Source organism: Antechinus flavipes, chromosome 4 (genome assembly GCF_016432865.1).
Source record: "Antechinus flavipes isolate AdamAnt ecotype Samford, QLD, Australia chromosome 4, AdamAnt_v2, whole genome shotgun sequence".
Lineage (NCBI taxonomy): Eukaryota > Metazoa > Chordata > Mammalia > Dasyuromorphia > Dasyuridae > Antechinus > Antechinus flavipes.
This window is the reverse complement of record NC_067401.1, coordinates 121,846,435-121,861,770: the sequence shown is the minus strand read 5'-3', so window position 1 is coordinate 121,861,770 and position 15,336 is coordinate 121,846,435. Positions and strand designations below refer to the sequence as shown.

The 15,336-nt window shown below is 34.5% G+C and overlaps 1 protein-coding gene across 1 annotated transcript in view; it reads left to right on the top strand.

Moving 5' to 3' along the window:
* ANKFN1 (ankyrin repeat and fibronectin type III domain containing 1) overlaps nucleotides 1-15,336 on the top strand; it is a 405,379-nt gene that overhangs the window by 227,700 nt on the left and 162,343 nt on the right. The window contains exon 4 of the mRNA XM_051994242.1: nucleotides 8,603-8,804. Coding sequence (XP_051850202.1) covers nucleotides 8,603-8,804 — 202 coding nt within the window. The remainder of the gene's footprint in view (nucleotides 1-8,602; nucleotides 8,805-15,336) is intronic.

Sequence of the window (15,336 nt, the reverse complement as noted above, 5' to 3'; positions counted from 1 at the left end):
CCAAATTGGAAGTTAAAACAAAAAAAATCTTGTATTGATAATTAAAAATAGGAAAAAGTGTTTTGAAAATAGAAACCTAAGAAAATAATAGTTAGCTTATCTTATTTTTAAAGGAGATAGAAAAATTAAATTGCTATTTTCAAAAATGAAAAAGTAGAACAACAAATGAAGAAATAAAGGAAATAGTTCTAATAAAAAAGTTTACTCAATTTTATGCCAACAAAATGATTAATTTAAAGGAAATGGAGGAACATTTACAAAAATATTTAAAGATCCAGGAGAACAGAACTAGAAATTAACTACTTAACTCAATGAATTCCATTACCATGTAAACCATTTTCAAAAGGGAAGGAAAAGAGCTAATTCAACCAAATTCCTTCTAGGTTATGATGCTAAACCAGTAAAAAAAAAAAAAAAGCAAAGCAAGAAAACTATACACCAATATTCCTAATGAGTATCAATACAAAATATTTAATAAAATATTAATGAAGAGTTTACAGAAGATTATCTAAAAGAGTTAGATTTTTGGCAAAAATGTAAGATTGGCTCAATATTAGAAAATCCATGTGCAAGATAGATCATATTAATAACAAAAAATAAAAATCAAGCATCTATATCAGTAAGTGCAGAAAATACAAAATATAATGTTTATTATGGTTTTTGTTAAAGTTAAGTTTACCAATAAATATATTTCTTAAAACAGTAGGTAGGATCTGAAAGCATCATCTACAGTGTTTTAAACAGGAGGTGAAACATATTTAATGTCATATGATAAGAAGGAGAGATTCAGAGAAAGCTGAAAAGACTTGTAGAAACTGATGCAATATAAAATTAGGAGAATCAAGAACAATTTATACACTGAAACAATGATTCTAATGCTGGGAATGACTTCAGAATCTATATCAAATCAATGACCAACCATGATTCATGACCACTAATAATGATGCTTGTTACTTACCTCTTGATAGAGGCACAACATATTAGAGAAGCTTAATTAGACATTCTCAGACATGGTTGATGTGTAAGGTTTTTTTTGTTGTTGTTGTTGTTGTTTTTGGTTTTGTTTTTGCTTAATGATGCTTATTTGTGATGACTGCGTATTTAAAATCAGCCAGAGTCAGGAATTCAGGTTAAGGGAAAAATCTTCAATCTTTATTGAAGTGAAGAGGTGAAGAAGGATTGCGATAGCAATATGGGCAGACAGGAAGCCAGCTGGCAGAGGGAGACTGGAGGTGAAGGGTGGTCACGATAGCAATGCGAGCAGCTGTGACAAGACACCAGCCAGCAGTCTCTCTTTCTGCTTCCCTTTTCACTCCCCTGCCTCCACCCACCAAAATTATCATTTCCTATACAACACATCAGGACTTGCACAAAGAGTGGGCGGGGACCATTCTTTCTTCAAGCTTATATATCAATAGAGAATGGTCCAATTTCTATTTAGCCTCACGTGCTTGGGACCTCAGTGCATCAACTCGAGCCTCAGCCCATTACATCTCCCGCTTTCTTTTGTGGTCATGCCATCCCTGATTCTTCAGGGAGGTCAGAGCCCCCAAGGGAAGCTTCCTGTTTTCTCAGGAAAGGAGATAAAAGCACTGAAAAGGAGGTGATCACGACCCCCCTGACTTCTTAGGAAGGGAAGTGAAAGCACTAAAAAGGAGATAATCACGCCCTCCCTGACATCTCAGGAAGAGAGATGAAAAGCACCAAAGGGAAGTGGGGGTTGCTAGTGGGTCTCTGGGCTGAAGGGTCTTATTAGAAACAGGTATGCACAAACCCATCAGCATGGGAGGTATTACACAAGCACACAGCAATAACGCAGAGGCTATTAGTGATGACTCTCCCCACAGTCAGTGCAGGCTTGATGTGGTATAACAAACATGAATTGTACACGCAATTGGTATAACAAACAATATAAATCAAGATGATGTTGTAAAAGATTGCCAGAAGTCCTAGAAGGAGAGTATGTAAACATTAGTCACACATATGCCTTCTTCAGCAGCCAAGAGATAGTCCAAAACCAACCTATTGTCTATTGCTTCACATATCAGGGAATCCAATGATCCCCCCAAGTTTTTGAAGTCCTGCAAAAGTCTTTTTATGTGTTAGGGAATCCAATGATTCCAGCAGATTTTGAAGTCCTATAATAATCTTATCATTTTTTCAGAAAATCCAATGATTCCTGAGGGCTTTCAAGTCTTGTGTCTCAAAGAATCCAATGATTCCTGAGGATTTTCAAGTCCTACAACAATCTTATCATGTCTCAGAGAATACAATGATTTCTAAGGGTTTTGAAGTCCAATAATTTTCTATGTCCATGAGTCAAATGCCATAACTGCCACACTCTTTCAATGGTGGGCACAATCAGCAACAGAACTACCCAATATTTCTTGAGTCTTCTCCTTCATTTCAAGGGTCTGCTCCATCTCTCTGTGATGGACAAGGCAAAGAAGAGTTTTTGTTGAGAGAGAGAGAGAGAGAATTTGGGGGCTGGGTTAGTAATAGCAATGTCAAAGAAAGAAAGAAAGAAAGAAAGAAAGAAAGAAAGAAAGAAAGAAAGAAACATCAATGAAGAATTTAGAAAATTCTACAGAAGAAACCTAATGGGTCAGAAGGCAATACAAACACCTGAGGCAGCTTTGGAAATAACTTGTTGAACTGAGTAAATGCTTTTTTAAAATGTATATAGTAAAATTTTAAATTTTATATACACTCTTTTTTCTGTTCTTTATAAATGCAAATGTTTATTTTTATTAGTGTTTGTCAAGTTCAGAAAAAATTTTTAAATATTTTAAAGTCAATTGAAATGCATCACTGGGAATGCAATCAAACTAGAAATGAATGATGGTCACTGGATTAATGGTCACTTTCAGGGAATGATTGGAGTCCTGGGAAAGTTCTTCTGCAGGGGTGCTATAATCCTTGAAATCTAATATGAAAGTTTTATGCCTTTGAGTTATATATTGCCCTCTTCCAGAGTCAGGATCAGAGTTAGTTAACAACCTCCTAAGGCTCAATACACAAACAGAACAACAATGAATGAATGAATAAGTGAATGAATAGCACTTATTTCGATTTATTAAGTGTTTTACTATGTACTAGATCCTGTGTTAAGTACTGGAAATACAAATTTAAGCAAGCAAGATAGTCATTATCTTCAAAGAGCTTATATTCTTTGTTATTATAGCTTTTTTATTTACAAGATATATGCACAGGTAATTTTTTAGCATTGACAATTGCAAAACCTTTTGTTCCAACTTTTCCCCTCCTTCTACCCATCCCTTCCCCCAGATGGCAGGTTGACCAATACATGTTAAATATGTTGAAGTACAATTTAAATACAATATATGTATACATGTCCAAACAATTGTTTTGCTATACAAAAGAAGTCGGACTTTGAAATAGTGTACAATTAGCCTGTGAAGGAAATCAAAAGTGCAGGCAGACAAAAATAGAGGGATTGGGAATTCTATGTAGTGGTTCATAGTCATCTCCCAGAGTTCTTTCGCTGGGTGTAGCTGGTTCACTTCATTACTGCTCTATTGGAACTGATTTGGTTCACTCATCATTGAAGAGGGCCATGTCCATCAGAATTGATCATCATATAGTATTGTTGAAGTATATAATGATCTCTTGGTCCTGCTCATTTCACTCAGCATCAGTTCATGTAAGTCTCTCCAGACCTTTCTGAAATCATCCTGCTGGTCATTTCTTACAGAACAACAATATTCCATAATATTTATATACCACAATTTATTTAGCCATTCTCCAATTGATGGGCATTCACTTAGTTTCCAGTTTCTGACCACTACAAAGAAAGAGCTTATATTCTAATAAGAGAAAACAACATATGTAGGAAAGTAGTGACCAGAGAGGAGTGTTTTGGCAGTGTTGACCTGATTACTGTTTTTAGAATTGGAAAGGGACAGAGAATGAGAGGGAGGAATGGTACATATATAGAGAAGATACCTAGATAGGGGCATGGTAGGTCTATGTCTGGAATAAAGATAACAAGTGTTTATCAACCCAAAGACCAAGGTGCCAGAGTTAGAGCTAGAGATTCTGAGACAGAGATAGAGACTGGTATACAAAGGCACTTGGTAGGAGGAATCTTACTTTATAATATAGTATATGAATGCTCACCAATGAGAAGTCCATGGTTCTAGAGCAGAAGTTTGGAGTACCACAATGAAAGGTCAGATAGCATCAGCATGGGACCATGGCCCAGATAGTTGTTATTCTTCTTAGCATATACAGTTAGCCATTCCATATTGTGACTTTCCTCATCATGGTTTCATGGGTCAACATACAAAATTAAATGGGAATTTTTTTGGAATTTTGCAGAAGTCACAGATGACATGCAAAAGTTACCAGACAACACAGGAGAAGTATAGAAACTCAAAAATACATAAGATATATGTATTGTATTATATAATATCAAATTGTACAATAATGTATTGTAAATACCCCATAAAAAAATAATGACAAAATTTCAGACTTCTCTGATATGAAGAGAGGGACAAAAATTTTTAGTGAATTTTCCAGATCTCAAGAGCACTGTATTCCTAATCCCCACGATGTGGAAAGGAAAACTATAGCTATGTATTCTGTGATATATCAAGCCTTTTATGCTGATGGAGAAGGGGAGAAAGGATATGAATAATGTATAAAATGTATAATTTTCAAACCTTCCCTATTATGCCTAAATATTTTACTTTGTCCTGTTTGACTAAAAGATGAACTTGAAGGCACACTCATCATCTCCTCTCCCCAATCATAAAGAGAAAATAAAAAAGAAAAAATACATTTGTTTTTCTTGTAAAGTCGTTTTCATTATTTTTCGTTCTTTGTGACCCCATTTGGGATATTCTTGACAAAGATACTGGAGTGGCTTACTATTTCCTTCTCTAACCTGTTTTACAGATGAGTAAACTGAGGCAAACAGAGTAAAGTGACTTGCCCAGAGTCACACAGTTACTAACTGTCTGAAGCCAGGACTTTGGGGCCCTGTGCTCTGTCTACCAAACCAAGAGCAGATCAACAAAATTAGCCCTCCATTAACCAAGTAGACAGTGACTAATTAGTTGAATAAGACAGGCTTATGACATGAGTAGAGTAAAAGAAGAACCCTAAATGAATATATCTGGTACATAATAGGCAATGAATTGATATTTGATTTATTACAATGCCATTTGTTTTATCACTCCTATTTATCCAAAGCCTATTTTTAAGCAACTCAGGAATCTTTTCAATATTATTTTATTCACTATCACAATTTCCTGAGGTCAAAGACAAGTTTTTTCCTTTTTTGTCCTGAAGTGACTGGTTCATCTTCTTTACTTGAGAAATGGAACATTATTCATTGTTCCTCTCTTTCCTCTACTCCTGCCCCTTAAAAGAAAAAGGTCTTTAGTCTCACACTTTTAAGATCTGAATAGCTCTCTTTCCAGAATCACAACAGAGTTTCTCATAGCTATCATGCCATAGGTTAATTTTTTGAAGACTGTTTCATAAAGGAGTGAAGATGTTGCCTAAATTCTAGTATTTAAAATTATATAATCAGCCACCCATCAATAATCACAAGAGTACAGACTATATTAACAGTAATGGAAGCATCCTTAGTTTTTCTCCCTTTTCCTTATTCTTTATCTCCCCCTGTTAAAATGTAAACTTTTTGAGGGCAAGAATCGGCTTGTTTGTATTTTTATTAGTGATATTTACCCTTGTATCTGGAATATTATAAGCACTTAATAAAGACTCGACATATCTATCTTCTATCTAGCTATCTGTCTTTCTGTCGGTCTATCATCTATTCATTTAAAGTGTTTTTGGTAGGTTGGCAGAGGGAATGCTTTGAGAAATGGCATGGAACTGGTAATGCTCATATAACACTCAAGGACCAAAATAAAATTCAATTCCACTAAAAAGGATTTGTATAAGGGAATACTAATAAATTAAGTTGAGCAGATACTGTAAGTAGGGGCTAAATTGTAGGGCAATGGTTTCAAATTTAAATAAAAAATGAGTACCATTAAGCTATCGCTATGAGGATAACTTTGGTCCATGTATTGATTTAGGAAACCATATATGGTGGTACCTCAGCATTCTGCTTCAATGCATTTTAACAAGAAAAAATGCTTTAGCACTTGATATTTCCTCCATACTTGTCATTCCTAGTTGTTGTCTTGGTTGATCAGTAGGGATATGAGGTTGACCAAGTATACTACCCAGCTCCTGATGCTACTGCTATTACCTTCTCCATTGGAAGCTCCTTCCCAGTAAAGGTTCAGTATACAGGACTCTTGGGTTGGTTGTGCACATACCAGGAAGGTTTCAGGACCCATAGGATGATGTGATTGGAGGTATAGTCTTCTGGCTCCCAAAATAGTAGTTCTGGAAGAGGCATGGAGCAATTGGCATGCTTAGTAGAAGAAGCAACAAAAGCAGCAGGAGGAGCCCAGGTGACAGCAGCAGAGGCAGCAGCTAATCCAAGCCCCTAAGGAAGCTTCAACAGTGTGGGGTTGAGGGAAAAGGATAAAGGTCACAGTTCCTCTCAGAAAATGAGCTGAATCAAGAATAGAGAAGACTGACTGGACTGGCTTGTTTCTTCCCAGCTGAAAGCCACTCTTGTCCCTTTGGGAAATTTGAGGAGAGATAGGCTGCGGACTAGAGATGTGCTCCTTATGGGGAAAAAATCATTTGGTTCTAGTCTCTTTTTTTGCCACTCATGCTTTCTGAAATCAATTAAGGACAAGTACTAGGATAATACTGTATTAAGATTTTCTATGTTCTATTATATTTTTATTTTGTTACCTATATTCCAATTTTACAATTATATTTTAATCTGGTTAGACCAGCCTGCTGGCTGTTTTTGACATCTCTGTGAGAGAAATTTAACTGCCATGCTAAGGAAGATTATGTTTATCCAAACACCAAGAAGCCACTAAGCATTTTGGATCAGTGGTTGTAAGAGATAGTTTAATAAGGCCAATCTGGAAGTATTGTACATAGTGGGTTGGATTAGAGAGAAAATGGAATCAAAGATGCTGCTTTAGAGATTAACACAATATTCCAAATATGAGCTATTGAGACTCAGGACCAAGACAGTGAGAAGGAACAAAGGGAGTTATCTAAAGAGGTCAACACAAATACACAGAGCATATAATTTGGATTTTTTTTAAAGAAATGTTAAGAAAATAAAAGAATAAGGATTATTTCTAAGCATGAAAAGCTTGAAATAAGCTATGGCTAGTAAAGAAAATTAAGTTTATAGATACACAAATATACACACGTTTTTGCTTGTTTTTGTTAATGCTATATTGAAGAAAAAGAGGAAAATCAAAGAAGGGAAAGATATATTCAGATTGTTTGAGGTGATGATAACTTATGAAAAAGAAAAGGTAGTCTTTCAATTTGTATTTTGTTTCTATTTTTTCTGTTAATGAGAATGATCATAGAGTTAATAAGGACAAAAGTATGACTAAATTAATGGAATTAAAACATTTGATAAGCAAAAACATAGTCACCTGGGCCAAATTAACTTTGACTTTGGATACAAAAAACAAAATGCTGTCAGTTTTGGTGGCCTTTGAAGACTGCAAAAAAAGGGATAAATTGGATTGAAGAACAAATGTCCCAATTAAGAGGAGAAAGACATACGAAGAGAGCAGAGACAAAGACAGAGATGGAGAGATAGAGGGGGAAGAGAGACAGGCAGAGTGGAGGGAGAGAGGAAGGGAAAAGGAGAGAAGAAGAGAGAAGCGGGAAAGAGACAGTGACAGTGACAGACAGAGAAACAGGGGGAGAGAGAGAGAGAGAGAGAGAGAGAGAGAGAGAGAGAGAGAGAGAGAGAGAGAGAGCACAAACAGTAAACCAATGAGCTTGACTGGCAAAATTCTAAAACATCATTAAAAGGATGGTTATTGAACTCCTAAAAAGGGTAACAGAGACCATGATAGGATTCCTAAAGAATAAGGTCTAATTTTATATCTTTTTTTACTGGGTTATTAAACTTATAAATCAGCAGAATTGTATAGTTATATGTGGACATAGTTACAATTACATAGTTACAGTATCTAGGTACATAATTATACATAGTGATAATGCTATAGTTAATAAGTACACCTAGATACCAATTAACACAAATAGAAAATCTTGTGAAATGGTTGCATTATTTGAAATCATTCTGCATTCACATTAGATTGTAATCAATGACAATATACTAATTATAATTTCAAATAGTGGGAATTCAAATATATCCATATTCTACCTCATGGGAATTGTTATTTGCACTAATGGAGACCTGGCTGTTTCAGTGATGATCACATTTTTTAATCTATGGAGAAGGTGGAGGGAGGGGTGGAAATCAAGAAGTGATCAAATGGGGCTCATCCCTTGTTGCCTCGACATAGAGAAGCATGAAAAACGTATACATATATATGTAAATCTACTTACTTAAATGTTACTACTAAGTATACATTAGATAATAGTACTATAAGATTGTGATTTTGAAACCACATAGCAAATGAAAGGCTGATGGGTTTTCTTTAATACTTTGCAAGCATAAAAGATGAAAATACAAATTATATTATTTCCTTCCCCTTAGGACCAGTCACGTGAAAATGACCCAGCAAATGCAGAATCTACATCTTTCCCAGACTAAAAAGAACAGCGCTCCATCTTCTCCTAATGCTGCGAAACGCCTCTATCGGAATCTTTCTGAAAAACTTAAGGGGAGTCATTCTTCCTTTGATGAGGCATATTTCAGAGCAAGAACTGACCGACTAAGCCTTAGAAAGACATCTGTGGTAACAAATTTCTTGCTTCTGTTCTCAATTGGGTATTCTTGGTTATTTTGCTTGGGGTGCTAAAGGTTCTAGAATGGATCAGCTTAGCTTTGGGCAATAACATTTGTTAGCCACACTGAAATAGCCCCAAGACTAAATAAGAAGGGGACATAAAAGCAGAAGATACTAACTTTTTGCTGTCCAGCAATCTTTCAGCTGTCCCTGGCTCTTCATTTCGCTGTCAGGTCTCTGGAAATACCAGTTTGATTGTTACAAAAATGGCATTTTAAACAGATTCTCTGAAGCAAGATATATTTATTCAATTATAGAAGATTGTAGTGAATTTGATTTAAAAAACTGCAAGCAGATCTATAGCATAAATAAAAGTCATATATCAGGTATAAACTTCCAGGTTTTTACAAGCTAATGCCAAGGTATGGAAATGATGTATAGACAGCCTGAATGAGAGTATATGGCATAGGAGAAATGGCATTGGAGAAAATAGAAACATAAAAAGTGCAATAATTAGGCAACTTAAATTCAGTTTGTCTCATTTTACTTTACTGTAAAATGCATATAATAATATCAACTATCTTCTAGAGTTGTTAGGAGGGTAAAAATAAGAAAATAGAAAATATCTAGCATAATACCTGGAATGCAGTAGTTGTTTAATAAATGATTTTTAAAATAAAACTATAAGACAGTATCTTTCAAGCTGGAAGGGACGTTAAAGGCCATCTAATTTCAATCCTTTCTATTTCAGATGAAAAAACTAAGGACCTAAGATGTTAAGTTACTAGCCAGAGGGCATAAAAGTGATTTTAAATCCATTAGATACCAGTCTCAGGGTTCTTTCCACTAGAGCCCAATCTGACTGCACTTTAAGCTTTAAACCAATTTGTTTTCTCAAATCTAATTTATCTTAAAGGAAAGCTTGATTCATAGTTGAACAGTAGCTGAATCTCAATTTTGACAGAGATACTCTGTGATATTTTCCTATTTAGCCTAGTGTTTCATATCTTGCAGTGGACAAATATCCCCTAAATGAAAGTGGCTTTATTCCTCCATCGCCAATGTCAAAATTAACAGCTGTACAACACTACCAAATATTCTCTAATCTCCATCTATGCCTGACTCATGCTCCAACCACCTGTGTATGTCAAGGAATTTGAAAGGAACAACAGATTTTAAATGAGCCTAAAAACTAAAGCTAATCCAATTAAACAGTGGACATTGATGTACTTCACTACCACACTTGAATCTTTTTTTTAACTTTTTTACTATAGCTTTTTTATATACAAAACATATGCATGAGTAATTTTTCAGCATTGACCCTTGCAAAAATTTCTGTTTCAACTTTTCCTCTCCTTCTCTCCACCCCCCCTTCCCTAGATGGCAGATAGTCCCATACATGTTAAATACTATATATGTATGTATACATATTTATACAGTTATTTTGCTGCAAAAGAAAAAATGGATTTAGAAAGAAGGTAAAAATAACCTGAGAAGAAAAAAACAAAAATGCAAGCAAACAATAACATAAAGAGTGTAAATGCTATGTTTTGGTCCATACTCATTTCCCAGTGTTCTTTTTCTGGGTGTAGTTGGTTCTATTCATTACTGATCAATTGGAACTTATTTGGATCCTCTCATTGTTGAAGAGAGCCACATCCATCAGAATTGATCATCATAAAGAATTGTTGTTGAAGTGTATAATGATCTCCTGGATCTGCTCATTTTACTTAGCTTCAGTTCATGTAGGTCTCTCCAAGCCTCTCTGTATTCATCTTGCTGAACATTTCTTATAGAACAATAATATTCCATAACATTCATATACCACAATTTACTCAGCCGTTCTCTAATTGGTGGGCATCCATTCAATTTCCAGTTCCTAGACACTACAAAAAGGGCTGCCACAAACATTTTTTTGCACACACGGATCCCTTTCCCTTTGTCAATATCTCTTTGGGATATAAACCCAGTACCAACACTGCTGGGTCAAAGGGCATGCAAGTTTGATAACTTTTTGAGTATAGTTCCAAATTGCTCTCCAGAATGGTTGGATCCATTAACAACTCCACCAACGATGCATCAGTGAAGCAGTTTTCCCACATCCCCTCCAACATTCATCATTATCTTTTCCTGACATCTTAGCCAATCTGAGAGGGCTACACTTGAATCTTAAGCAAGCACTACACTGCTTCATCAACAGTTGGCTCCATGATCTAATCAATGAAGATACTTGTTCTAATGTTATAAATTGTGATCCTTCTACACTCTTTCCTTCTTCATAGTTCTTGTTCATGTCTTTCTGCAAATCTTCCACAAAGAATTATAATCAATGTAGAAGGGATCTTCCTGTGATTCTTTTAATATTGTAGTCCTAGCAGTACAACTCTTGAGTTGTCCATCCATTATGTTTCACTCTTGATATGTGGCCTTCCTATCTCTTTTTTTGGTCATATCATTACTGTTGATCTGTAAAATTAAGATTGCATGAAATGTTCTCTAAGATTCCCCTTTCTTAAAAATCTTATGACTTCCACATAAATTCTTGCATTCAAGTCATTGATGGAATATACTGCAATCCACTGACCCGCTAAGCATTTTTTACATTGCCCTTTGAATCATTTGCTATTTTAGTGTTTACCAAACCAAAGAGTTTTAAGATTTTCCCTAATATATAGCATCACTGGGAAAATCCCACTTTTAAAGAATCTTCTTCAGAAAGAAATAACTTTAGATAATTTTGAAAGCATCATCACAAATGAAATCTAGTTGGTCAACAAGCATTTATTAAGAACTTAATGTATGCTAGGCCCTATGTTAAGCAGTGGGAATATAAAAAAGACAAAAGATAGTAGCTGCTTTCAAGGAACTCACAGTCTAATGATGACACAGCTCATAAATATGCACAAACACAATACATATCAGATAAATAAAGCATTTATTAAGTACTTATGATGTGCCAGGCATTATGCTAAGAGCTGAAATACAAAGAAAAGTTAAAAGACAGTTCCTATTCTTAAGGAATTCACAACTCAATACAAAAGGAAGGCACTAGCTTTAAGGGAGAATGGTAAGTCTATTATCCATCTATAATGTTTATCCAAAGTAATAGATGGATTGTCATATTATGCAAGAGAAAGAGAAAAAGAAACACAGAGAGAGGACTGTAGATTTATAAATATATACTGCATAAAAATTAATATATAAATACACATATGTTTATCATAATATACATTTTTACATTTTGTTTTTTCCTTATCCTTGAAAGGTAGTAGTGGTTATGAGCTTCTTGAGAGACTGTCTTTTTGCCTTCCTATAACTCCAATGCTTAGCAGTGCCCAGCACAATTTAAGTACTTTATAAGAGATAATTGATTGACATCTTCTTTACATGTATTTAGTATATCCCTATACATATACACTGAATGAAAGAGAGCAGTTATAGTTTTCACTTTTGTCCCTGTATCCTCATCACCTAACATGTGTTTGAACCATTGGAAATATCTAATAACTATTTGTCCACTGGTTGATAATGGAATCAGATCCTGGCATTGCCTTTCACCATATAATCTTCTGTGACTCATTTAACTTCTCCACCACAATTTTCTCATCTGTAAAATGAAGGGGTTGTACCAAACTGTCTTAAGGTCTTATCTTAAGGAGTATGATGGTTGTAAATCTATAATTCTCTCTGTTTCTAATTTAATAATTTTAATAATTATTCTATTATATTATTAATAATTCTAATTTAACAATGTCTGTCTTCCATGATTGGTTTGGATACCCTTTCAAATAATGCAAAAATAAGTTTCCTTCCAATTCTCACTTACACTCCTGAGACCCTGCAGTATGGAGGCTCTATGTTTCTTTAAAGGTACCTAAGTTGTGTAGCAATTGAAGAAACCAGTCCAATACCGTCTGCAAAAGGAGCATTTGGAGAAACTTGTTATGGACAATACCTCCCTATTCTGATTTTGCATAGAATATTCCGCAACACTGGAAAATACCTGAGGGAAACAAATCTTTTTTTTCTTTTTCTTTGTATTTTTGATACTTTGTACAATTTCTAGCACCTAATAAATAATTAATAAATATTAAATCAGTATTTTATACATCACTTGGTATTGATACACTCAGAAGAGCACTAAACAAAGTTATCTTCATAAAATGGTTATATCTTTCATAGAGCCTTGATTGAGTTTAATCTATGTGAGACATTCTGTCCAAGGTGAATCTTTATGGCATTTTTATAATCTCACAAGTTATATCCCTTTTTAAAAACAAAAATAGAAGTTGTGAGAATGTTACTTATTACATCCCTCAGTTGTATGACTATAAAAATGGATGCAAAAGTCTCTTTTTTCCTTCTCAAATTATCATTATGCAAATCCTTAGTGCATGCGCACATAAGCTTTTAAAGTAAAATTTTATACAGATGAGGTGGTAGATACATGGGTCAATAGTTGATGATATCTTCTTCACTGTGGATTTACTGTTGTTTTTGTAAACGTGATTTTTTTCCATTCTTCCGAAATTATTTATTTGGTTCAAAAGTGGTTCCTGAAGACCTTTCAGTTATTTTCTTATCAACAACACTTTCACTTATATACCATCAGGTTTATTCACCCCTCCTAACTACATCATATTTGCTAATGCTACTCCCATTAGTGTATTATTAATAGTGTATTAGGTCCTAAGAGAATGAGTTCAAATGTGTTCATTCAATTATCATCAGTGATTTAAAACATTACTACATAAAAGCACTAGCAATTCTTCTTCCATTTATATGGTTTCTGCCTGAGTCATCTACAAATCAGGATTCCTGATTCCAGCCCCAATGCTCAGGATAAACTGATCCACTTCCCCCTCAACTACTTACTCTATTTGTTGTTGTTCAGTCATTTCAGCTACGTCCAACCCTTTGTGACCCCATCTGGGGTTTTCTTGCCAAAGATACTAGATTGGTCTGCCATTTCCTTTGCCAGTGGATCCATTTTGTCAAACAATCAAAAATTAAGTGATTCTCCAACAGCAAGAGATACAGATAAATTCCATTTAAAATAACTGTCAATAACTATTTGATTTTTGATTTTCTTCCCGAGTTATTTTTACCTTCTGAATTCAACTCTCCCTGTGCAGTGGGAGAACTGTTCGGTTCTGCAAATATGTATTGTATCTAGGATATACTGCTACATATTTAATATATATAGGACTGCTTGCCATCTTGGGGGGGGGGAGGGAGGGAGGGGAAAAAACAAAACATAAGTGATTGCAAGGGATAATGCTGTGTAAAAATTAGTCTGGCATGGATTCTGTCAATACAAAGTTATTATTAAATAAAAAATAAAATAAAATAAAATAACTGTCAATAATATAAAATATTTGGGAGTCTATCTGCCAAGACAGTCAGGAACTATGTGAATCCAACTACAACATACTTTCCAGACAAATAAAGTCAGATCGAGTCAATTGGAAAAAACATCAAGTGTTCATGAGTAGGCCAAGTGAATATAATAAAAATGACAATATTACCTAAATTAATCTACTTATTTAATGCCATACCAAACTCCCAAGAAATTATCTTATAGAGCTAGAAAAAATAATAACGAAGTTCATCTGGACGAATAAAAGGTCAAGAATATAAAAGGAATTAATGAAAAAAATGCAAATGAAGGTGGCCTACCTGTGCCACACCTAAAACAATATAGTTTATATTATAAATAAATATATGATATAATAAAGCAGCAGTCATCAAAACTATTTGGTAATGACTAAGAAATAGAGTAATTGATCAGTGGAATAGGTTAGGTTCACAGGACAAAATAGTCAATGACTATAGTAATCTAGTGTTTGACAAACCCGAAGATCCCAGCTTTTGGGATAGGAACTCACTATTTGACAAAAACTGCTGGGAAAATTGGAAATTAGTATGGCAGAAACTAGGTATTGTCCCACACCTAATGCTGTATACCATTATAAAGTAGAAATGAGTTCGTGATTTAGACATAATGATATTATAAGCAAATTAGAAGACCATAGGATAATTTATCTCTCAGTTCTATGGAGAAGGAAAGAATTTGTGACCAAAGAAGAACTGAAGATCATCATTGAAGACAAAATAGATAATTTTGGTTATATTAAGTTTAAAAGTTTTTGTACACACAGAACTAATGCAGACAAGATTTAAAAGAATGCAATAAACTGGGAAAATATTTTTTACATTCAAGGATTCTGATAAAAGGCTCATTTCTAAAATATATAGAGAATTGACTTAAATTTATAATTCAAGCCATTCTCCAATTGATAAATGGTCAAAGGACAGGAATAGACAATTTTCAGATAAAGAAATTGAAACCATTTTTAGTCATATGAAACCATATTCTAGTCATGACAAGACCATTCTAGTCATGATTATTTCTAGCCATACCTCTCAGATTGGCTAAGATGACAGGAAAAGAAAATGAAAAATGTGGAAGGGGATGTGGGAAAACTGGGGCACTAATACATTGTTGGTGGGAATTGTGAACTGATCTAACCATTTTGGA